The sequence below is a fragment of the Chiloscyllium plagiosum genome, chromosome 34 (genome assembly GCF_004010195.1).
Source record: "Chiloscyllium plagiosum isolate BGI_BamShark_2017 chromosome 34, ASM401019v2, whole genome shotgun sequence".
Taxonomy (NCBI): domain Eukaryota; kingdom Metazoa; phylum Chordata; class Chondrichthyes; order Orectolobiformes; family Hemiscylliidae; genus Chiloscyllium; species Chiloscyllium plagiosum.
Genome location: NC_057743.1, coordinates 40,172,778 through 40,198,032, shown reverse-complemented (window position 1 = coordinate 40,198,032; position 25,255 = coordinate 40,172,778). Strand labels below are relative to the sequence as shown.

At 43.9% G+C, this 25,255-nt stretch overlaps 1 protein-coding gene across 5 annotated transcripts in view; it reads left to right on the top strand.

The window, feature by feature from the left end:
* LOC122540462 (NAD kinase-like) overlaps window positions 1-25,255 on the top strand; it is an 88,249-nt gene that overhangs the window by 42,716 nt on the left and 20,278 nt on the right. Inside the window, exons 1-2 of one of the 5 annotated variants that reach the window (XM_043676304.1) lie at window positions 11,428-11,649; window positions 17,042-17,308. The exons of 3 other annotated variants lie outside the window; for them this stretch is intronic. In XM_043676304.1, coding sequence (XP_043532239.1) covers window positions 17,217-17,308 — 92 coding nt within the window. In that variant the 5' untranslated portion in view covers window positions 11,428-11,649; window positions 17,042-17,216. Of the gene's footprint in view, window positions 1-11,427; window positions 11,650-17,041; window positions 17,309-25,255 lie in introns of those variants that run through there. One more of the 5 variants, XM_043676305.1, reaches the window with a different exon arrangement.

Here is a 25,255-nt window from a genome sequence, read left to right as displayed (position 1 = left end):
CTGTGCCCGAAACGTCGAATCTCCTGTTCCCTGGATGCTGCCTGACCTGCTGTGCGGTTCCAGCAATAAAGTTTCAACTCCCAATTCCTGTACTCAATACTCTGACCAATAAAGGAAAGCATACCAAATGCCTTCTTCACTATCCTATCTACCTGCGACTCCACTTTCAAGGAGCTATGAACCTGCACACCAAGGTCTCTTTGTTCAGCAACACTCCCTAGGACCTTACCATTAAGTGTATAAGTCCGGCTAAGATTTACTTTCCCAAAATGCAGCACCTCGCATTTATCTGAATTAAATTCAATCTGCCACTTCTCAGCCCATTGGCCCATCTGATTAAGATCCTAGTGTAATCTGAGGTATCCAACTTTGCTGTCCACTACACATCCAATTTTGGTGTCATCTGCAAACTTACTTACTATACCTCTTATTCTCACATCAAAATCATTTATATAAATGACAAAAAGTGGTGAACCCAGCACCAATCCTTCTGGCACTCCACTGGTCACAGACCTCCAGTCTGAAGAGCAACCCTCCAGCACCACCCTCTGTCTTCTACCTTCGAGCCAGTTCTGTGTCAAAATGGTGAATTCTCCTTGTATTCCATTAGATCGAAGCTTGCTCACCAGTCTCCCATGTCAAACACCTTACTGAAGTCCATATAGGCCACATTTGTCATTCTGCCATCATCAATCCTCTTTCTTTTTCAATAAACTCAACCAAGTTTATGAGACATGATTTCCCATGCACAAAGCCATGTTGACTATCCCTAATCAGTCTTTGCCTTTCCAAATAGATGTACATCCTGTCCCTCAGGATTCCCTTCAACAACTTGCCCACCCCTGACATCAGGCTCACTGGTCTATAGTTCCCTGGCTTGTCCTTACCACCTTTCTTAAACAGTGGTACCACGTTAGCCAACCTCCAGTCTTCTGGCACCTCACCTGTGACTATCGGATGATACAAATATCTTAGCAAGAGGCCCAGCAATCACTTCACTAGCTTCCCACAGAGCTCTAGAGTACACCTGATCAGGTCCTGGGGATTTATCCACATTTATGTGTTTCAAGACATCCTCCTCTGTAATCTGGACATTTTTCAAAATGTCACCATCTATTTCCCTACAGTCTATATCTTCCATATCCTTTTCCACAGTAAATACTGATACAAAATACTTGTTTAGTACCTCCACCATTTCCTGTGGCTCCACACAGAGGCTGCCTTGCTGATCTTTGAGGGGCCCTATTCTCTCCCTAGTTACCCTTTTGTCCTTTATGTATTTGTAAAAACCCTTTGGATTCTCCTTAACCCTATTTGCCAAAGCTATCTCATGTCCCCATTTTGACCTCCTGACTAAGTATACTCCTACTGCCTTTATACTCTTCTAAGGATTCACTCGATCTATCCTGTCCATACCTGACATATACTTCCTTCTTTTCCTTCACCAAACCCTCAATTTCTTTAGTCATCCAACATTCCCTACACCTACCAGCCTTTTGTTTAACCCGAACAGGAATATACTGTCTCTGGACTCTCGTTCTCTCATTTCTGAAGGCTTCCCATTTTCCAGCTGTTGCTTTACCTGGGAACATGTGCCCCAATCAGCTTTTGAATGTTCTTGCCTTATACCATCAAAATTAGTCTTTCTCCAATTTAGAACTTCAACTTTTAGGTCTGGTCTATCCTTTTCCATCAGTATTTTAAATCTAATGGAATTATGGTCCCTGGCCCCAAAGTGCTCCCCCACTGACACCTCAGTCACCTGCTCTGTCTTATTTCCCAAGAGTAGGTCAAGTTTTGCACCTTCTCTAGTAGATACATCCACATACTGAATCAGAAAATTGTCTTGTACACACTTAACAAATTCCTCTCTATCTAAACCTTTAACACGATGGCAATCCCAGTCTATGTTTGGAAAGTTAAAAATCCAAATAACTTCCCTGGATGTATTTCCAGGAATATCCTCCCTCAGCACAGCTGTAATGCTATCCCTTATCAAAAATGCCACTCCCCCTCCTCTCTTGCCTCCCTTTCTATCCTTCCTGTCACATTTGTATCCTGGAACATTCAGCTGCCAATCCTGCCCATCCCTGAGCCATGTTTCTGTAATTGCTATGATACCCCAGTCCCATGTCCCTAACCATCTGCCTTCCCTGTTAGGCCCCTTGCATTGAAATAAATGCAGTTTAATTTGTCAGTCCTACCTTGTTCTCTGCTTTATTCCTTCTTGCCTCGACTGTTTTGACTCACTTCTGTTCTCAACTGTACCAGTCTCAGATTGATCTCTTTCCTCACTATTTCCCTGGATCCTCACCCCCCACCTTACTAATTTAAATCCTCCCTGCTCGAGCAAATCTCCCTGCCAATATATTAGTCCCCTTCCAATTTAGGTGCAATCCATCCTTCTTGTAAAGGTCACTTCCACCCCAGAAAAGATTCCAATGATCCAAAAATGTGAACCCTTCTCCCCTTTACTAGCTCCTCAGCCATTCATCTGCGCTATCCTCCTTTTCCTGCCCTCATTAGCTCATAGCACCGGGAGTAATCCAGGTATTACTACTCTTTGAGGACCTCCATACCTCCTTTTAAAATTCCTGCCTAACTTTCTGTATTCGCCCTTCGGAATCTCATCTTTTTCCTTTCCTATGTCATTGGTTCCAATGTGTACAATGACCTCCTGCTGGTCCCTCTCCCTCTTGAGAACATCCTGCATCCTCTCTAAGACTTCCTTGATCCTGGCACCAGGGAAGCAACACTCTATTCTGATTTTTCGCTGCCGGCCTCAGAAACGTCTGTCTTTGCCTCTGAGTAGAGGGTCCCCTAACATGATCAGTCGCTTGGAACCGGGTGTACCCCTCATTAGATTAGAGGCTGTCTTGATACCAGAAACTTGGCTGTTCATGCTCCATTCCACTGAGAGCCATCACCCACTACATTTCCCAAAACAGCAGACTTGTTTGAAATGGGGATAGCCACAGAAGACTCCTGTACTACCTTTCATCAGGGCTTTTGCCCGAAACGTCGATTTTGAAGCTCCTTGGATGCTGCCTGAACTGCTGTGCTCTTCCATCACCACTGATCCAGAATCTGGTTTCCAGCATCTGCAGTCATTGTTTTTACCTCCTGTACTACTTGCCTACTCCTCCTACCTTTCCTGGAGTTAACCCATCTACCTGAATGTATCTGTGGCTTTTCTCCCTTCCTATAACTGCCGTCCATCACACCCCCTGGCTCTTGTAAATTCCTCATTGTCTCTAACTGTCGCTCCAACCAAACCATTCGATCTGACAGGATTCGCAACCAACAATATTTATTGCACATATAATCCTCAGTAACCCGTAAACACTCTCAAAACTCCCACTTCTGACATGAAGAGCATATCACTTTACTAAAGGCCATTTTGTTCCTTCCAATCTACAGACCCAGAAAAAGCACCGTTGTATTGCTCTACAAAATACTGCTCCAGGTGAACTTAATACTTCGGACTTATGTTTTTAAACTTTATGTCAAGAGACAGATCCCAGTAAAAACCTATAATCAAGAAAGAACCCACTTTACTCACTATTGTAGATTTACAGCAAGGCTATACTTAAAACTATTTACTTACCTGTTTCTGTGCTGTGATCTCTCCCAAACAGGTTCCTCCAAGATCAGTTGTGAATTTTGCTGTTTGTTAAGTTTTCTTAGACACACTCCCATGTCCAGTGATACATGAACTCAAACAGTAAAGGCAGTAACTGCACAGGTTCACTGCTGTCAGTTATCTGTAATTTCTTTCACGCTCTCCCTTCCAGACCATGTCCTCGCTGCCTTTGTTTGGCTTTCTTCGTTTTAAAAGTGCTGTTGTTTGACTCTGTTTTTACTCCAAAATTCCAAAACCATTACAACAGCATATGAAACAGTAATTGCTGCTCCTGGGATTGGAGGGAATCCCCTCTAGCGCCTAAAATACCTCAAAAAAGGAGCAGCTGTTACAGCTACAAATTTTTCCCATCCTCCATCTTGGATTACGCAGTATCCTTTAGGATCTGTCCGGTACAAATTTTTTTATTTTCAGCTTTCTTGGTTTGTTTTTGTCTGTTCCCCGCACGGGAAGACAGAAACGCAGACAGAGAGCGTGAGGCAAGGTGCGTTCTCTCTGCACGCTCCGGATGTTCTCTCTGCTTTTGGCACTTGCATTGTGTTTAAACACTCTGCAGGTCAATCCTTCGGCGGTTGCCAGGTGGAATTTTTTTAACTCAAAAGATCTTTGATAACACTCCATCTCCCATTCTCCCTCCAACTGATTCCAAAAAGCAGCATAGAACAGTGCACCGTAACAACATGCAACACTTTGATTTTCTAATTGCAAAACTCTCCTGGACACCCAGTGTTAACAGTTCAATGTCTGCTTCAGTTAATCATTCCAAAAAAGGAATATGTGGTGGGTGGAGGGTTTCTACATACAACTGACCTTCCTCCACTCGATCATCATACACCTCTCCAAACCTGGTGACGCTTTTTTTCCATCAATGCTCTTCCATGTTGGGATTAGAAGAGACTTACCAGGATATTGCCAGGTATGGATGGTTTGAGTTACAAAGAAAGGTTGGGACTTCTTTCACTAGAACATAGGAGGTTGAAGGGTGACCTTATCGAAGTGTATAAAATAATGAGGGGTGGAGACAGGGTTCATGGTAGTTGTCTTTTCGTGAGGATGGGGGGATTTGAAAACTAGGCACATTTTTAAGGTGAGAGGAGAGAGATTTTAAAAAAACATACAAGGGCATTTTTTTGGCAGAAGAGATTGGTTTGCATGTGGAATGAACTTCCTGATGAAGTGGTGGATATGGGTACAGTTACAATGTTGAGAAGACATTTGGATGAGTACATGAATAGGAAAGGCTTGGAGGGAAATGGGCCGGGGCAGGCAGGTGGGACTAGATTAGTTTGGGATTATGGTCAGCATGGACAGGTTGGTCCGAAGGGTCTGTTTCCGTGCTTATGACTCTATCCATCTCGTGAGGATGGGGGGATTTGAAAACTAGGCACATTTTTAAGGTGAGAGGAGAGAGATTTTAAAAAAACATACAAGGGCATTTTTTTGCAGAAGAGATTGGTTTGCATGTGGAATGAACTTCCTGATGAAGTGGTGGATGTGGGTACAGTTACAATGTTGAGAAGACATTTGGATGAGTACATGAATAGGAAGGGCTTGGAGGGAAATGGGCCGGGGGTAGGCAGGTGGGACTAGATTAGTTTGGGATTATGGTCAGCATGGACAGGTTGGTCCGAAGGGTCTGTTTCTGTGCTTATGACTCTATCCATCTTACTGCAGTTAATTCCCAGGTGTTACAAAATGGGGTAAACCCCTCTGCTAATTTAAACCTGCAGCACAGAAAAGATTTGTCCCATGCAGTAATCTGTGAAAATTCGCATGGCTAAACACTATTTAAAGTAAAATTAATAACTTTATTTCTTACAAGTATAACAGAGAATAATTAACCAACCACTATTTACAAGTCCTTCCTCTAACCTATCTTTTACCTTCCCCATGTACAATACTAGTCTGATAAAACTCCTGATTAAAATTTACAGAAGAACACTTCTTATCTCAAAACCAGGCAGCTTTCAGTTTTCTCTGTATTCCTGTCTTCTTCTTCATGGGGATTCTGCTTCACAGTACTTTGCCTTTTCCTTTAAAGGTACCTTTTTAAGAGAGCTATTTTTCTCGGCAGTATGCAAATGTCATTAGCTTGGTAGTTCTCCCCTCAACTGTTCAATTTTCCCCGGCCTTATACCCCCAAAACATCAGATTGTGTCATTGACTTTTAATATTCTCAATATACTCAATTCAAACTGGATTGGAGTTTGGTATTTTCCGGGGTATAATTTAAACTGATTGGCCTAATTCGAATCTGCTTTGTCATTTCCAGACAACCAGCTACCCGAGCTACCCGAGTAGCTGGAGCATGTTACATTGTATCTTTTTTCAGAACACTTGGTGCGGTCAGGTAGGTTTTTTTCTAGCTTTTAACTCTCTTAAAGATACAGTACACGCACATCTTCATAATACAGGGGAATTCCCACTCCTGAGGATGTCTGTGTGTGTCTCTCTCTCTCTGTCTCTCTCTCTGTCGCACTCTCTCTCTCTGTTGCGCTCTCTCTCAAATGCTCTGTCTCGCGTGCTCTGTCTTGCGCTCTCTGTCTCGTGCTCTCTGTCTCGCGCGCTCTGACTCGCGCTCTCTGTCTCTCGCGCTCGCTCTCCCGTTCTCTTCCCTCCCCTCCCTTTTTCAAGTATTTGTACAAGAGTAAACATTGCGCAGAGTGTCCCTGGAGCTTCTTTAAGTAACTGAGGCACTTTGCTCTTGGACCCAGTGTCTTCCCCTTTCCTGAGTGATATGAATTGTTCTAGAATGCCCTCCTGGCTATTGTTGTGACTGTACCTCCATTTCCTGTTTTAGTCTAACCCTTACATTTCCTTTATGAAGATAAAACAAAATGCTCACTTAAAACTTAATTTTCCTTTTGGTGTCCATAAAGGCCCAGCCTGTTCCCTGGTTTACCACTTACTGTGTTCACCGAATGTTTTATTTTTCTTTTTAAATGTTATCTGCTAATCTCGCTTGGCATCTTGCCGTTTTTTTTCAAGACAGTTGCGTACTTTCCATAACCTTGTTGTTAACTGATAAAACACCTGATACTTGTCATGGTCCCTAAAAGATGGAGTGTTGCAAAGCGAGGTTATGTGAGGAAATGAGATTGCTATAATCTAATTAAGAGTTTGATGGGGTTGGATCAACGTTTTGCCTGTGTCGCAGCTCTGCTTATTCAGTTTGATTTGGCTTCCTGGGATATGGACTGGCTGCAGGTGTGTACTGTCCCTGTGATTTTCCCTCTGACCTGGAACAGGTTTGTAACTGCTCTGTGCCCCCATAGTATCTGAGATCAGGGACTTGCCATGGTGGGAATTACCATCCGAACCTTCCTAACCTCTCCGCTGGAATAAAAGAATGTGAAGCAACCGAGCTTTATCCTGGTGTGGGAATTCGATAATTGGCTGGCAGTGATTTAATAGATAGATTCAGGAAATGAAAACTAGTCCAAAGTAGTTTCAGTCTTTTATCCCTGATGCGGAAGTCTGAAGCAAGTGCTTAGTGTTTCCTTGTGTGTTTTGTGTGCTTTTATTATGTCTAATTAAACACCAGGAAATACATTTCAAAAACTACTGTGCAACAATAAAATCACAATGAGGAGTTTCTTGTCCCCTGTTCTGTCAGGTGTAACCACAAATAACGAAGAAACAAATGGTTTTGTAACTATCTGTAAGGAAAGCTGAGTTTGCTGGAAGGTGACTGGAATTAGAAACCAAATGCCTTTTGGGTTTTTGAAGAACTGTAAAACCCTACAACAAGCAGCGGCCTGGTTCTGCAAATGGCTACATTGCAACTTTGAAATCTTCAGGCGATCGCACAACACTAACTCCTGTCAGCCAGGATGTATCTCACTCAGCTCAGATGAGATATGTTAAATGGATAAAGAATCTTGCAGCATTAGTGAAGGTTAATCAGCCAAGCGAAGGTGTGTGGTTGTATATTGTTCCTTTTAGCAGTTTAGAGCAGTTTTCAGGAACGTGACCTGGACTGCATCTTGCTGAAGCTGCCTCCTTGCAGATGGTGTTCAGATATTCCACCCCTCCCCACCCAAGGGTTTCACCTCCTTTTTGTAATGAGGCAAATATCCAAAGCTTATCTTTCTTTCTGTGTGACCAGTCTAAGGTTATTTACAACCTTCTCATCATCCTTTGCATCATTTAATTGTATCATCCGGATTAGTTCATCAAACCCGGATGGATTTTGACATAATGGCAGTGGGTTTGGAAAACGGAGGCTGTATAATTGCTGGTTATTTTAGTTTTACGCAATGGTATTAATGGTCTGGAATCTACTGCCTGGAAGCCTAATGGAGACAACAATCCCTTTCCATAAGGAAGGAAACAAACACAATGGTGCGATGATCAGGACCATGGGGCTAGAGAGAGGAAGTTGTACTGTTCAGGGAACTGCCTTAGAAAGCCAGTCCACACCACCTCCTATGCTGCAGGATTTGGTTTGTATTCCCAGAAGGAGAAAAAAAGTCAGTCTCCAATGACCTGGGTGGACAAAGTTAAAAATAACACAACACCAGGTTATAGTCCAACAGGTTTATTTGGAAGCACTAGCTTTCAGAGCACTACTGCTTCATCAGGTGGTTGTGGAGAATAAGATTGTAAGACACAGAATTTATAGCAAGAGTTTACAGTGTGATGTAACTGAAATTATATATTGAAAAAGACCTGGATTGTTTGTTAAGTCTCTCATTTTTTTTAGAATGACCATGTTGGTTTCAGTTCTTTCATACGTAAATCGCAAAACATTTTTTAAAAAAAAGTTTCATTCTCAGTTGAATTTTAACAATTGGTGTCATGTCAGCCCAGATAATGTATTGAAGGTGTCAGCTCCCTGTGAGGCTGTCTGTGCACAATGGTCAGTCAAACTGATTCCAATCTAAAAAACGGATTTACAGAATCTTACATGAATTCATGCAGTTCTTGAGCAAAGTAAAATGTAACTCTGCAAGTACAAATTCACCCCACACACTTATGTGTGCATGTGGGTGTGTGGGATGGGTGTGGAGGTTATGAGTGTCTGTGAGAGAGTGTGTGTATGTGAGTGTAAAGGGGTATAAGTCTGAGAGTGTGTGTGTGTGTGTGTATAGTGCAATGGGCTGACCTGTAGCGTGACATGAACCCAAGGTGCCGGTTGAGGCCGTTCCCATGGTTACCAAATGACCTGAACTGCTCTGATTTGTCTTGTTGATATTTAAATTGAGCTGTTCAGATAGGATAGGGTTTGAGCCACACCTCTTGCACCTGAGATAGGGATACTACCACAAGAGCCCGCCGATTCCCTCGCAGATTCCGGAGTTGAAGTCTGGTGTGACCACATTACAAGTCTCACTTTCCTTTTTCCTGGGCTTCCCTCGTCACTGACTTCAGTTTAACCAAGTCGAGTGAGATTTGCCAGATGTTTTTAATGGAAATCTCTCTTATTTTTCTTTTGCCAAACATTTGATTCTCCAGCTTCCAGCTCCCTTTCAAAGTGTCTACTTGTTGAATCTTAGACATTTACAGAACGAGAGGAGATCTTTGTAAAACACACTAAACCAATGTGTTTGGTTCAGGATGTTGTCTGTCACCTTCTCTAGGCATCTCTTGTGTCAGAATACCCTCTTTTGTCAAAGCTGCTGAGACCATTACTCCAAAACCCTGCCTTTGTCTCCGAAGGTATTTAACCTGTTCTTGTTCCTGTCTGCATCTCATGTTTAAGTTTTTGTTCCTCATGTGACTCTGGCCTTTGCATTATTTTTCTGTATCACTTGCTCCCTGTGTGTTTGTCTGGATTAATCAAAGTATTTTTATTGCCTGATTCCAAACATAATAGAATTATGCAATAAATGGCAGAACTCTTAGGATCCCTGAGAGGGGCAACACAAGTAGATAAGGTGACCAAAAAGGCAGACAGCACACTTGCCTTCATAGGCATTGAATATAACAGTTGGCAAGTTATGTTACAGCTGGATAAAACTGTAGTTAGGCCGCATTTGGAATATGGTTTGCAGTTCTGGTTCTCACACTACCAGAAAGATGTGGATGCTTTGTGGAGGGTGCAGAGATGGTTTACCAGGATCTTGCCTGGTCTGGAGGATTTTAGTTACGAGGAGAGGTTGGATAAACTCGGGTTGTTTTCTCTAGAAAGACAGAGGCTGGAGTGGGGGATCTGATCGAGGTTTACAGAAGTATGAGAGACATAGACAGGGCTGAAAGTCAGAGGCTTTTTCTCAGGGCACAGGTTCAAGGTGAGAGGGGGAAAGTTTAGGGGAAATTTGCAGGGAAAGTTTTTCACCCAGAGCATGGTGGGTGTCTGGAATGTATTACTATAGGTAAAATACAACAAAAAGAAGAAATTGGAATAACAACTCTATTGGAAAAGATAAGAGAATAATCGATTATCTAACTATCAAATAGTTAATATTCCAATACAGTAACATCCTAAAAACACACCCTTGGTAAAGGCAAGTTCAGTAAAATAGATCGTCTCTTCAGCAACTCTACTCCAGGGGGAGAATTATCAAAGAGAGGTTTCTGCATAGACTGCTTGTCACCTCTCTCTGTCAACCTTTCTTTGTGAAAAGACACCAGGACAAAATACACCACTTAAAGCCACAGTATTGTCAATGTGTTGTATTGTATTGTATATATTTTTGGGCCATGTGCTTTTAAGCTGTGGGCGGCTGTGCGGAGTGCCTGTAGCTGTCTGCGCCTCCGTGCGGAGCGCCTGTAGCCCTTGGCGCCTCCGTGCGGAGCACCTGTAGCTGTCTGCGCCTCCGTGCGGAGCGCCTGTAGTTGTCTGTGCCTCCGTGTGGAGTGTCTGTAGCTGTCTGCACCTCCGTGCGGAGCGCCTGTAGCTGTCTGCGACTCTGTGCGGAGTGTCTGTAGCCCTTGGCGCCTCCGTGCGGAGCACCTGTAGCTGTCTGCGACTCCGTGCGGAGCGCCTGTAGTTCTCTGCGCCTCCATGTGGAGTGTCTGTAGCCCTTGGCGCCTCCATGTGGAGTGCCTGTAGCCCTTGGCGCCTCCGTGTGGAGTGCCTGTAGCCCTTGGCGCCTCCGTGCAGAGTGCCTGTAGCTGTCTGCGACTCTGTGCGGAGTGTCTGTAGCCCTTGGCGCCTCCGTGCGGAGCACCTGTAGCTGTCAGGGTCAGGAGGTTTTACCCTTTTCCACGTCTGCTCAGCCCTCTTCCCTCACTTGCTCCCTGCCTCTTCCCACCTCTTGGTTTGTTTTGAATTTGAGTTTTATGTGTTTTTCAAACCGATGTTTCACTTTCAAGGATCATTTCAAAACTCCTGATCACAGGAAGTTTCTCACTCGGATCCAGCCCATAACTGACGGCGGGCTGTTCTGTTTGTGTTCCTTGGCACTTGCACAACGATTTGGGGAATGTCCTCCCTGTGTGTGTCTCTCTCTCTCTTTCGCCTACCGGAGGTTAATTGAGACTGGTAACTGGGCTAATGCTGCACTTTCTTATCCTGATGCCTGAGCTACCTAGTTGCTGTCTCTTGTTGGTTTTGTGTTCACAGACTCCTGTGCCAGTGATTAAACTTTATGCTGGCGAACAAAGTGCTGGTTTAATTCGGAGCTGGTTTGCTCTGAGCCTGTGATTTCCTTCACCTACCTTTCTGCTGTTGGATTGTAAGAGGTTGGGTGAAAATATTTCCTGCTTCCCTTTTGTTCCGGGTGGAATCCCGCCCCTGAAGCTTGCTGTCTGGTACCATCTGACTGAAACAACCAGCTCCACCTCCTCAGCTGAGTGGTTTAATTTTTAACGTAATTTCTGACCCTCTTATTCTGCGGACATGCCAGTTGCATTAGAGGAGCTGTTTGACAGGGGACTGTTTGTTTATGACCAGAGCTGGTAAATGAAGGATTGTGCTCTAGGCTGTGGACACGCTGTTATTTGTACGGGTGGTATTGTAATTTCCAGTTCTGAAGCAGACAGATGAGAGAGACTATGAGAATCATACACTCTATAGGCAATATCAGCAGTCCTATGCGAAATGGCAGTTCTTGGAAATGGTAAGTGTCATAGTTTTGACCTCCTGCAGTATGTTTTTGATGTTTGTTTTAGCCAGTCTATCTGGATAATCCTGCTCTGGTTTTAAAAATGTGATTCCATAGAAGTTATCAATGTCAGGGGGAATTGCCTGTTTGAGAGCTGACCACCTGAAATCTGAGCAGGTGTGTGAGCTCACTAGTCACAGAATGTGTTCGCCAAGCAATAGTAAATGCTGCTGCTGCGGCAGTGTGTGAGATTGCAAACTGAGCCCGTCGCTTCCAGTCTGGGAAAGGAATTTTCTCATCGGAGGGAGGGCTAACTTCAGAGGAGTGATAAAGCATCACATCCAGGCAAAATGGGGCCAAACTGGGGGGCATTTATAAGGAAGTGATGTATCAGGTGCAGGCTTGGTATGTTCTGTTTGGAGGGAAAAGCAACAGAACCAAAATATTCCCTCAGATCCTGAGGGAGATAGTAAATACGATCTATTAAGCAGAAAGGTGTTATATGATGGATGGATGTCAGATGAATTCAGGTTGAAAGCGACATTAATTCAGTGACCTAAGAAGATGAGTGAAGAGTAAGTAAAATGGCAAAGTCTAAGAATACAATGGCAGAAGGAGGACATTCCTCCATTGTGTCAGTACTATCTTGCTCAGTATTTTGACTTGATGTCAATCTCCTGCCTTTCTCTGTAACCCTGCACATTGTTTCTATTTATCCAATGTCCGATTGAATGTCTCAGTTGAAAATGCCCCACAACTTTTCCAGACAGTCCACGTCCTCAACCTTGACCACTCCTCTGTGTGAAAAAGCATTTGTTTCTTTTACAAAACACTTGAAATCAGTGCCCTCTAGTTCTTGATCCTTTCACAGGCGGGAATAATTTCTCCCCGTTCACTCTGCCTATATTCCTCATGATTTTGAAAACTTTTATCCAATCCCTTCTCTCCAAAGGAGACGGTCCCACCATTCCCAATCCCTCTTCATAACAACGCTCTCATCCCTGAAATCTGTCTAACCTTCCTAAACTGTGGAGCCCAGAACTCTGCACAGTACTCCAGCTGGGGTCTAACCAGTGTCCTTCAGAGATTTGTTATAACCTTACACTCTGCTGTTATGCACTCTATGCCCTTATCAATGAAACTTCGAATATTGGATGTTTCATTCACAGCTCTCAGTCTGTCCAGCACCTTTTTAATGACTCATGTACAGATACACCCAGGTCTTTCCACTCCTGTGCAGCCTTCAGAACTTTGCCCTTTATTTTGTACTGTCTCTCCATGTTCTTTTCCACATAATGTATCACCTCACACTTTTCCACATTGAACCTCATCTGCCATTTGTCCACTCATTCCACCAATTTGTCCATGTCATTCTGTAGTTCTACACTGTCTTCACAGTTTACGATTCTCCCAAGTTTTGAGTTGTACGTAAATTTTGAAATTGTCCCCTGCACAGCAAAGTCTTGGTCATTTACATATTTCCAGAAAAGCAAGAGACCCCAATTCCAACGCCTGGGGCATTCCACCAGGAACCTCCCTCCAGCCCTAAACAAGCCCAAAAGCTTTCAAATTCCTGAGGAGTACGGACAGTGGTTGGGGAGAAACTATTGCAGCATAAAAACCAGAGAGCACAGATTTAAAGTGTTTCCCATCCCACAGCCAGGTTTGGATCCATGTTGCTACTCTCGCCCTTATTCCATGACCCATAATTTTTCTCCTCACAAGCCTGTTGTGTGATGATGTATTGAAAGCCTTTTGGCAGACCAGGTGCCAGAAGCTCCACCTCATCAACAGTGTTACCCTCTCTCTGTTACCCCTTCAAAAATAAAATCTCCTGTCAGTTTGTAAATAGTAAGATGCAGGGTGTAATGTAATGGGGATAAAGGAGGTGATACATCCATCGAGGTACAGGGCAAGGCTAGAGTACTTTCTGTCAGTATCTACTACTGCCACAGGCAATTTCTCAGTAGAAGCTGAAGTGTTCGAGGCGAGGGCTGGGATGAGAGTTTGTCAACACAATGTCCTAGTCAGCCTAGTCATTCTCCAAGTGGCTAGGTCACCTGGTCTAATGCCTGTGTCTCAGGATCATGAAGGAAGTGGAAGTTGAGATAGTGAAGGTTTGTCACAATCTTCCCTAAATCAAGAGGTAACAATCCAGATTGGAGAGTGATAAATGGGATCTCCTTGTTGTGGAAGGATGTAAGGACAGGCTGGGTTAGTTTGGATAAAGTGATGGATAAAGTTTTAGAAAACATGATTAGGGCAAATGTTAGTAACACTCAGAGAGCTTTGGGTTAATGCAAGGAAGTTGACTGGGGTTTATAAAAGGCAGATTGTGTTTGACTGATTTTTTTTTGCTGATGGAGCTGAGTAGATCAGCAAAGGGAATGCAGTGCATGTGAAAGAAAGCCTTTGTTACGCGAGTGGCAATGAACAGGAACCTGTCACCTGTGAGGCTGCTGGAACCCAAGGTAATCAATAATTTCAGCAAGAAATTGGAGAGGCACATCAGAAAAATATATTTCCAGGAGAATGGAGGTAGATGAGGGTGGAACTGGATTGCTGTCCACGTAATGACCTGAACTGAATGGGCTGTGTATTCTCATCCTGTGTCCTGAGTCTTCTCAGCAATAGTTTGCTTTGCACCTGGAGTGAGTGAGTGTTCAGGGCTGGGGTTCGTGATAGAGATAACAGACCAGGGTGTGTGTGTGTGTGTGTGTGTTGTAGCTGAGGGAGTTCGCTTTGGCAGTCACAGGTGTGGGTGAGGGGGCATGGGGGATGTGGGTGTCACTGGCTGGGCCAGTATTTCCTGCTCCTCCCAGCTACCCCTGAAGAAGGCAGTGGTGAGCTGTGGTCCACTTGTTTGACTGTCTATCACCCGAATAATTTTCTATTTGATCTGCCAATTGATAATGCCCTCTGTCTCTAGGGAGATGATGTATAAACCTGTTGACTAAGGTGTAGTTGGAGAGGGGGGGTCTCTACTCGACGTTGGCTTCATCCTGACTGCCGCCATTGTTTGTGGCTACAGCACGTTATTGCACAGATCCTGTATACACAGGCTAAGCGTCTGTCTGACTGTTACGTTGACCATATTGACACTGAGCACCCCAAAACAATAAGGCTGTGCTGTATCACCTGCCCTGCTAGAAACATTTAACAGAAAAACACCTTTGCTGATTGGATTATGGTTGATGTGTTATATCCTGTGAGCAAAGGGGTCGGTGGATTCTGTTGGATGTTCCTGGAGTAGATGGTCAGCATCATTTGAGCCGAATGCCACCATCTGTGCCCCAGCACCAAGCTGGAGCCTGGCTGGTTCAGAGGGAAATCTTTCCTGTCAAACCCACTCCCCTCAAATCCCCCTCCATATACTGCCCTCCCAACAGGGGTGACCGTGGGGTGTTTTTCTGCGGAGGTTCTGAGCAGTTCTGTAAAGCAGGACTGTGTGCTGTAATCCCTTCTCCAGGTTGTAATTGAAGTTAAACATCAGCTTTGGCTAAAGGTCCATCACCTTAGTGGAAGCTGCTCTTTGGCCTGCCCATAGTGTGTTTGTCTATCAGTGACAGTGTGTTACTGAGCAGCAGATTCCATAGCCTCAGGCAACGCACTGAGGCACACGGTGTAATGGAGCATGGGCGGCTGAGGGCCACCGGGGCAAAGCCTTTCAGGTGAATGAACCGAGGGATTGGGATCAGTGTGAAGCCCCTCAGGCCCTGGGTGTTCAACATGAAGATTTTGGATTTTGTGATTGTAAACTCTTTGTAATTCTCCACGGGGTGTGAGTGTTGCTGGGTTCACAGTTATCACATTCAGCAAGGTGTTGGTTATCACATCTCAGACTGAGACAGAAACACTCAAAGACAAACGTTAACTTTTACAAATATCAATCAAACCTTTTGTTGCTACGTGCATGAACTGACTGTCCATCCCAATCAGGTGACCTCCGCAGGCCATACAAAGTTTGCGGTATTGTCAGTATTGAATCTTGAGTCCATTCACAATTGGCTACAGGAGTGATATCTGCTGCTTCATTCACCTGGATCAGCAAAGGCTGCTCTCCCCATTCAATGCAGCCCTAATGCGGCTCACCCATGCAGTTGCTCCTTTATGTTGCTAACTCAGTTCCTTGGTCTTTGCCTCCCCTCCCCCTCCAGACCAGGTGACATTCCATGTACTGACAGAGCCACATGTTTCACATCTTCCTCAGTTGTCAGTCACATTAGCAGCAAAGCAAGCAGCCAGTGAGGTTTTAGATTTGTAAGATAGAGAGTTTCAGTATGTTTTTGTGATGTGAATGTGTACAGTCTGGGTGCTCCTGCCTTGAACCACTGCACAGGGGTCCGACCATTAGAGAGGGAGATCCAGGATTTGGACCCGGTGATGTATTTGTGGGTTTGGATGATGTGTTTCTTGGAATGGGTCTTTCAGATCTAGTTCCCATGTATCTGCTCCTGCTGATGGTGTGTTTTGCTGCTGGAGTTGTCAGTGTGCTGAGGAACCTCTGTGCTGTGTACAATACTGTTGACCCTGAGCTTCATCGTACTTCACTGTCAAGTGCCCTTTCACCTCTGGATCAACTTCAGAAACCTGAGCAGGTAACATCAACGGCCATGACAGGGTCAGTGCTGAGGGACCAGGCACTGTCAGAGGGTCAACACCAAGGGAGCCCCACACTGTCGGAGATGCAGCAGAAATAGATTATTAAATTGTTTACCTCATTGTATGTTTTTGGAGAATTTACCATCTGTGAATTGTTCACGTTTCCACGAATTATAAACAGGAGCTAAACACTAAAACAGTGTGTTTGTTGTGAAATGCTTTCCAACATCTTTAGCGTGTAAAGGTGTGATATAGATCATAGACATATAACAGTACAGCACAGAACTGGCCCTTCAGCCCATGATGTTGTGCCGACCATTGCACAACATGTATGCACCCTCAAATTTCTGTGACCATATGCACGTCCAGCAGTCTCTTAAGTGTCCCCAATAACTTTGCTTCCACAACTGCTGCAGGCAACGCATTCCATGCTCTCACAACTCTCTGTGTAAAGAACCCGCCTCTGACATCCCCTCTATACTTTCCTCCAACCAGCTAAAACTATGACCCCTCGTGTTGCCATTTCTGCCCTGGGAAATAGTCTCTGGCTATCGAATCTATCTATGCCTCTATATCATTGCAAATTTTTCTTTTCCTTTATTTCCTTGAAAACTCCAACCCTAAAGTTTTAAAACAAAGCTGCAGCCTGATCAGTTGGATTTAGGTCAACTGAGAATAGGCTTTGCCAGTCTTGATACCGCGATCTGTGCTTGAATTTATGGTGAAGTTGATTTTAACTGAAGTTTCATCTTCCATTTTACTGCTTAACAATCATCTCACTATATTTATTTTCTCACCCACCCAGAGTCAAAATTATGATCAAAAGTTACATCCCATGAGATTGGAATCTGCAGTGTTGGACCAATGAAATTCTATTGGAAGATAATGGATAGTTATTTTGCCTCAATTTTCACTGAAGAGGTTACCAGAGAGGAAATAACATCAGCAAGAAAAACGAGATAAATATTCCAACAGTTAAAATGGAAAGGAAGGAGAGACTAGGCAAACTTGAGGAAGACCAAGCCAGGATCTGGATAAATGGATTACAGCCAAAGGTGTTCAGAGAAACTGGGTAGGAAATTTCAGAGTCGCAAGCATCCAGTTATTAGTGTGAATAGTGTTGGAGCACTGGTCGTAAGAACATAAGGACTAGGAGCAGGAGTAGGCCATCTGGCCCATCGAGCCTGCTCCCCCGTTCAATAAGACCATGGCTGATCTTTTCATGGCCTCAGCCCTACTTACCCGCCCTCTCACCGTATCCCTTAATCCCTTTACTGTTCAAAAATCTATCTGTCTTTGCCTTAAAAACATTCATTGGGATATCCTCAACTGCTTCACTGGGCAGGGCATTCCACAGATTCACAACCCTTTGGTGAACAAAGTCCCTCCTCAACTCAGTCCAAATGGGCTATTTTGTCCTGGATGGTGTCGACTTCTTGAAGTGTCCTTCTTGATGGAAGTGGATGTGGGTTTGGAAGGTGTTATCCTGGATCTTTGGTGAATTTCTGCAGTACATCTCGCAGATGAGTAGCAGCAGGATACTGAGTTCCTGTGGTGGAGGGAGTGGATGTGGCGCCAGTCAAGCGGGCCTGCTTTGTCCTGGTTGGTGTCGGGCTTCTTGAGAGTTGTTGGAGCTGCCCCCATCCAGGGGCAAGTGGGGAGATAAAGCCAGAAAAGTATAAGCAAAATAATCAGTTTATTAAGTGTAAATATTACATTTAAGTTGAAATGTGATTGAACCTTTGAGTGCAGTTGTGTGCAATTCTAGTTGTTATGTTGCAAAAAAGATTTATCAATCCTCTGGAGAAAACGGTTTTTCAAGGATTCGTTGATCAGGAAATTTTGAGGAAATTCCGGCTCACTTTGGAAAGTTCGGGGGTGACCTGATACCTCGTTATTTCCTTACTAATGCTGGACCAAAATATGTGTCAACCTACATGGAATGTTCTAGAAGACAGCTCACTATTCTCCAGGGTGATTAGTGAAGGATAATATATGCTGTTCTAGCGAACATCATCCACATCATGTGCAAATTAAACCAAAAATCTGTGTCTTTTAAAATGCTACATTTGGTTCAATGAGTTAGTGAGTTGTGAGCAAAGGAGAGTCAGTGTGAAATACGAAATAATTAATTTAGGAACCATTTGCACAAAGTGAGAATGTTAGGCTCCCTACTAGATGGAGTGGTTTAATGGAAATGCTGATGTATGTCACAATCCTCCTCAAATACATGAGAGAGAAGTGAATCCAAGGAGATCAGGGCAGGATCGGGGAAAGATAATGAGTGTAGCAGGCTCGTGTGAAATTAAATCCCAGCATAGGTTGGGTCAAAATATCCTTCCTTGTGGTGGAAATCATACATAATTCTCTCCATTTGACATAGGATACACAGAGAGATGTTTGAAATTAGATAATTAGGTCTTGAGTAATTGTGTAATGCTGAGAGACAAGACAATGAAAATGGTGTTTTGTGAAGGAGTATTGAATAGATCAGGAAAGGACGGATATTCGTCACTGGGCAGCCCATCCCAAAAACAATGGTAGAGCCATTGAAAAGGTTCAAGATTATTCAAAACCAAATTCTGATACCATAGCAGGCAGAAGATCCAAAACCTAAATCATTGGAACCTTTCACCAGACCGAACAATTAAGGGGCAATCTAACAGACTAAAAATGGAGGGCTTTTTAAAACACTTCTGTACTCTTTGTTCTAATGCTGAACTTTATTTATGATTCTCTGTACAAGTCTGTACCTAGGTATCCTGTACCTAAGATGGCGCCAATGTTGGTGCCAAAGATGGTACCTAAGATGGTGACATTTCAAACTTTTGATGCACTCATTCATGTGCACATGACAATAAAGGCTATTCTAATTCTGAATAGAATCCGAAAGATGTTGAGTCCAAATAGTGTAAAAGTATTTATCGTCCATTAGTAAATGTCTGTCATGGGGAATGGACTAATTGCTGCTATTGGTTAACTAGGAAGGGACAGTTAAAATTTTTCATGCAGGATTATTAGAACCTGGCAATAACTGGTGATGAAGTTTAAGAATTGAAAGATTATTTGTGAAAAGTAATATTAAGGGGAATGAGATCAGTGTACGTAACAAGTAGAGCTGACTTCCTGAGCCGAATGCCCTCTTGCACTTAATTACTGATTCCGTAATCATTGTGTTTGCTTAAGTGCTAAGGGCAACATTGTACAGAGCAAAAAACTGAAAGAACTACAGATGTCGAAAATCAGAAACAAAAACAGAAATTGCTGGAAAAAACTCCACAGGTCTGGCAGCATCTGTGGAGAGAAATCAGAGATAACATTTCGGGTGCAGTGAACCTTCTTCAAAACTGCAGTTCTCCATTTCTGAGGAAGGGTCCCTGGACCTGCGACGTTAACTCTGCTTTCTCTCCACAGATGCTGCCAGACCTGCTCAGTTCTCCATCAATTCCTATTTTTGTTTCTGATTGTACAGAGCAGTGAGTGTACAAGAACAGAATATGCAATTGATTAACTTCAGTGTAGGTCATTTCAAGGAAAATTGCATTATGTTTAAAAGGGAAACTGCAGCTCGGTGTAAGAATTTACGCAAAATTGAGGTAGCGCCACAGAGCACAGTCACTTCCCACTGTCGCAGTTTCTCTTTCAGGCGCACCCTTCCTGTTCTGCATCCTAACTTTGGTTTTCATTTTATGTTTCACATTCTCCATTGGGTGAACAGTTTGAAAAGTAAGGCTCCCCCACAGCTTGGAGAATGTCATTTTGGACTCACTGGCACTAGACCAGATGTAAGGTCAACAATCAAAAATAGCTCATAGCTATGAGGAAGGAAGGTGTGGGAGACCACAGTCTTAAAAGATGGAATCTTTGAAACCATCACCACAGATGATGGATAATGGAGGTCACCAGCACAAGAGGGTGAGTGAACGGTTACTGCTCAGAAAGACGTGACTGAGAAATTCTTCGATACTGCGGTGCCCCAGGAGGCAGGCTCCCGTGCATCTACAGTTAAATGGTGATGAAGAGAAGGTACTTGGCTTTGTCGAGTCACAGCTGAAAACATCTCTGTCAACAAATGATCCAGAAACACACACTGTTGGAGGAACTCAACTGGTGGGGCAGCATCTGTGGAGGGAAAACGACAGTGAGGACTTCCGAAGTTCTGAACAAGGGTCATTGGACCCTGAAACGTTAACTCTGTTTCTCTCTCCAAAGACCTGCTGAGTTTCTTCATCAATCAGAAAGTGCCCCTATTGCTCTTGCTAACTTGCTCAGAATGTATTGTTTTTGAGATTGCTTGCTGGTTGTTGTCAACTTATCCAAATATTATCTTTTCTCCTTGATTTTATATGCAACCAAAAAGCAATCAGAAATTTGTTGGTTTTATTTCAAAGAGGACAACAAATGTATATACTTTCTGAAGGGTTCAGGGAGAAAGTGGGAACTGGGGGCTGAATTGGATGATGGTCCATGATCATGTTGAATGGGGGAAGCAGGCCTATTTCTGCTCTTGTTTTGTGTGTGAAACTCCGTGTAGCATTGTGGTAAGGAGGCTGGAGAGGTCCCATTTAGGATGAGTCGAGTATTTCAATTTAATTCCTTGGTGTTGTGTGATACTGGACCCAGTGCAAGGTAATCCATTTTCTATACCTGGGGCGAGCAACAGATTTGAATTCAAAGAAACTAAACTCTGGTTTAAACCTGACAGAATAATTTTGGCTGATCGTGTATCAGGAGTTGTTCACTTAGAATTTTAGAAGCAAACCTTTTGAGCAGACCTCCAGCGCAGCTGATTACCTGCTGTTAGATAAAGCCAAGAGTCTGCACCCTCGATGTACTCAATATATTTGACTCTACTGCATCAATCAGAGCTGTTTGCACAATGCATTGTTTCTCAAAAAGGTTACCAAAAGTTTAATTGCATCAGAGGTAACTTATCAAAATCCATAAATCAGTGTTTGTTTATCCAAGTTTACAATTTCCAGCATTAATTTTGTTGTAACATTTACAGAAGATCATCTTAATGAGGTACACATCAACAAGAGAAATTTAACTCCATGTTTACTGGTGTCAACTGTGACTCGAGCTCACCTTCTCGTCTGTGGGTCGGACAGTTCTGTGTTCGATACTGAGGGAGTGCTGCACAGTTAGAGGCTAGTAACCCTTCCTATTCATATACCCATCCAGGTGATTTTCAATGTTGTAATTGTACCAGCCTCCACCACTTCCCCTGGCATTCCATACACACACCACCACTGTGTGGAAAAGTTACCCCTCAGGTCCCTCTTAAATCAGTCAATCTAGTGTACCGTGTAAGGTATTGGGTTCCCCCTTTAAGGAAGCATTCCAGGCAGTTCAGAGAAGGTTTACCAGAATAATAAGTTCAGCCAATGAAGGAGCAGCGCTCCGAAAGCTTGTGATTTCAAAGAAACCTGTTGGACTATGACCTGGTGTCATGTGATGTCTGACTTTGTCCACCCCAGTCCAACACCAGCTCCTCCACATCCAGAGTAATACATGGAATGAGAGGGTTATCTAAGGAGGGAAAACTGAACATGTATCCAGTGGAGTTTAGAAAAGCAGGAGCTGACTTGATTGATGTAAAACCCAGAGGGTCTTGAGCAGGTGCTTCCTCTTGTGGGAGAATCTAGAACAAGGCGTCGTTTTTAAAACTGTGAGGCCATTCAGTTAAAATGGAGATTTGTAAAACCTTCTCTGAGGTTGACAATCTTTGGAACTGTCTTCCCCAAAGGGTGGGGAAGCGAATTTAATTCTTCTAGAATAGAATCCCCACAGTATGGAAACAAGCCATTTGGCCCAGCAAGGCTGCACCAACCCTCCCAGACTCCTACCCTGTCACCCTGCATTCCCCATGGCTAATGCACCTAACCTACATGTTCCCGGACACTATGGGTAGTTTAGCATAGCCAGTCCACCCTAACCTGCTCATCTTTGACCTGTGGGAGGAAACCCACGCAGGCACGGGGAGAACGTGCAAACTCCACACAGACAGTCGCCCGAGGCAGGAATCGAACCCGGGTCCCTGGCAGCAGTGTGGCTAACCACTGTGCTGCCCAGATTGCTTGGATCTTTTTAAGGCAGAGGTAGATAAGTTCTTGTTAAGTAAGCAGGTAAAACGTTATCAGCAGTAGGTAGGAATGTGGTTTTGAGGTTACAGTCCGATCAGCGGTGATCTTATTAAATGGGGAGTAGGTTCAAGGGGCTGAATGGACTATTCCTGATACAAAATCATAAGAAACACAGAGAATACTGGAGAAACTCAACAGACCTGGCAGCTTCTGTGGAGAGAGAAAAACAGTTAACATTTCAAGACTCAAGATGATAATTCTCCTTTCCATGTGTCTTTCCGCGTGTGGAGAGAGAAGTTGTGGTCCCATGTTCAGTCAGGTATAATTTCCTGGGGCAATAGATGTGAGGCTGGAAAAGCACAGCAAGTCAGACAGCAGCTGAGGGGCAGAAAAGTCAGTGTTTTGGCCTGAAATCCTGCTCCTCTGATGCTGTCTGACCTGCTGTGTTTTTCCAGCCTCCCATCTATTGGCTCTGACTTCCAGCATCTACACTCCCTACTGCCTCCAAGATATGATTTCTTGTTGCTCTGGCCTTCCAGTTGTTGAGGGTGACCTGATCCTGCGGCTGCACCTTTTGTCTTGAGCTTGTTCTCTTGTCTGTTTCTCCAGAATTGCAAAGTCACGCCTGACTCTTCTTTGACGAGTCTCAGCAAAAGAAACTGCCCTGACCAAGCCAATTAAATACTAACACTTTGCTAAACACACAGCTGTCATTCAGTTTGGGCGAAGGGAGTGCTGTGTTGTCAGAGGTTCCGTCTTTTGAGTCAAGTGTTTGTACTTTGTTGGGTCTGCTTTACAATGGCTTCCAGCCCAATGCCTGCCCAGCGTGACCACTGCCTGATTGCTGGGATGTTTACCAAACTCCAAGTAATTCTTAGGTTTAATAAAAATAGTTTCTGTCGCTGAGAAGGAACATTGTGACTTTGCAGTTCTTGCATCCGTCGGCAAATTATTTTTCAACATGACTAGCCTCGTTGACCAATCCTGTGAGAGGTATTCACAAATGTAGTTTGTATAAAAGCTGCCATTTTATGCTGCTGGATAAAGCAGGCAAGCCACAGCAACAAATATCAGTCAGTATCTGACTTTGAGAGGAGCTGACCCAAGCGAGGAAGAGAAGGCGATATTCAGCTTTTGATTCCTGGGCAGAGGGAGTGTTTCGAGAGAAGAATTTGATTCATATGCAATTGTGATTGTTCCAACACTTTGCCAAGGGCTTTAATCTCTTTTTCAAAAAAAAAACAGCCTTTGTTTTGATAATGTGACTAAAATCTGGGTGTCCCAGTTGTATCTCGTATCAGCAGCTATGTTTTCCAATTCTGCTTTCCATTGTTTAATAAGGGCACAACACTTTGATCCTGATCTATTGATGAAAAGGATCCACTTCACTGAAAGATGTCTTTTGGTTTTGCTGCCTTCATTGTCTCCATTATCTAGTGACGTAACCCTGAACGCCACATCCTTTTGTTTTGCCTCAACAGCAACAATCTTTCAAATTGTGACAAGATTCAAGAAAGATTTAAGAAAGAGTTGGATCGAGCTCTCAAAGGTAGTGGAATCAAGGATTATGAAGATAAGGCAGGAACAGGATACTGATTAGGAATGATCAGCCATGATCATATTGAATGGCGGTGCAGGCTCGAAGGGCTGAATGGCCTACTCCTGCACCTATTGTCTATTGTCTATTGTCTTGGCTGCAGGTTGGACGTACAGAGCAGATTCCTGTTTGCTTCGCCCTGAAACAGGTCTGCTGTGAACGCTCTGAGGGAAATGCTTTCCAATTCACAAAGTTGCCTGACAAGGGAACGGTAAAACACTGACCTGATTAAACAGTGAGGACTTGGTGCACTGTGACACCATTGCACAGTGCGACAGCTGTGTCCTTGTAATCCATCCGATCATGTAACAGAGCATTCCAACAGGTGATCAGGCCCTGAAGGAGAGATATGCACCTGTTCTCGGAGAGGTGTCTGATACCAGGAGTTCGATAACAATACCTTAATTCTATTAAACATTTCTGGTGATCATATTAAAGTTTCAGCAATCCCAGCACTCAGACTTTAACATTTGGCACCAGCTATTTTTGAGGTATTCGTTTGATATCACCCAGAATGATTGGAGATGATGTGGGGAAAGTGAAATTGTGTTAAAACTCAGAATTGTCTGGGACCTGAAGGTGTGTAGTCTTAGGGCAGGTCACAGATAACTTTAATCCATCTGGTCAGAGATGTTATTGCACACCTCTGGAGAAGCTGGAACTTGATGCCGGGTCTTTTGGGCCAAAGATAGGGATATTAGTACAGTGCCACACTGTTTCTCATTGGGATATATTGTTCAGCATCCTGTACGTATCCTCACTGGTGCTGATTGTGTGAATACTGACAGTCCGGACTTATGGACACCCAGTATCACTCAGTCTGTCGGTCATTTATGTTGAATGTACTGAGATATGAATTTGCGTGGAATTCTAATAAAATACACCTGATATTGATCAGCAGCTGTCATATTGGGCAAAATCAGCACAAGGAATTGAGAGGGTAGGGGGGTTATGTTTGGAGCAAGTAACAACACTATGCATCGATAAAGTATGGTGCTGGAAAAGCACAGCCAGTCAGGCAGCATCTGAAAAGCAGGACAGTCGACATTTCAAGCATAAGCACTTCATTAGGAATGTTGCAGGGTGGGGAGGGGGGAGTGGCCAAGGGGGCTCAGAGATAAATGGGAGGGGGGTGGACTGGAGGAAAGGTAGCCCCTCCCCCCACCTTACTCCAGATCCAACCATCCAAGTTGGCACCGCCCTCTTGGTGTCCTACCTGTCCATCTTTCTTCCCACCTATCCGCTCCACCCTCCACTCTGACCTATCACTTTCACCCCCCCAACCTTCATCTACCTATCACATTCCCAGCTATCTTCCCCCAGCCCCACCCCCTGA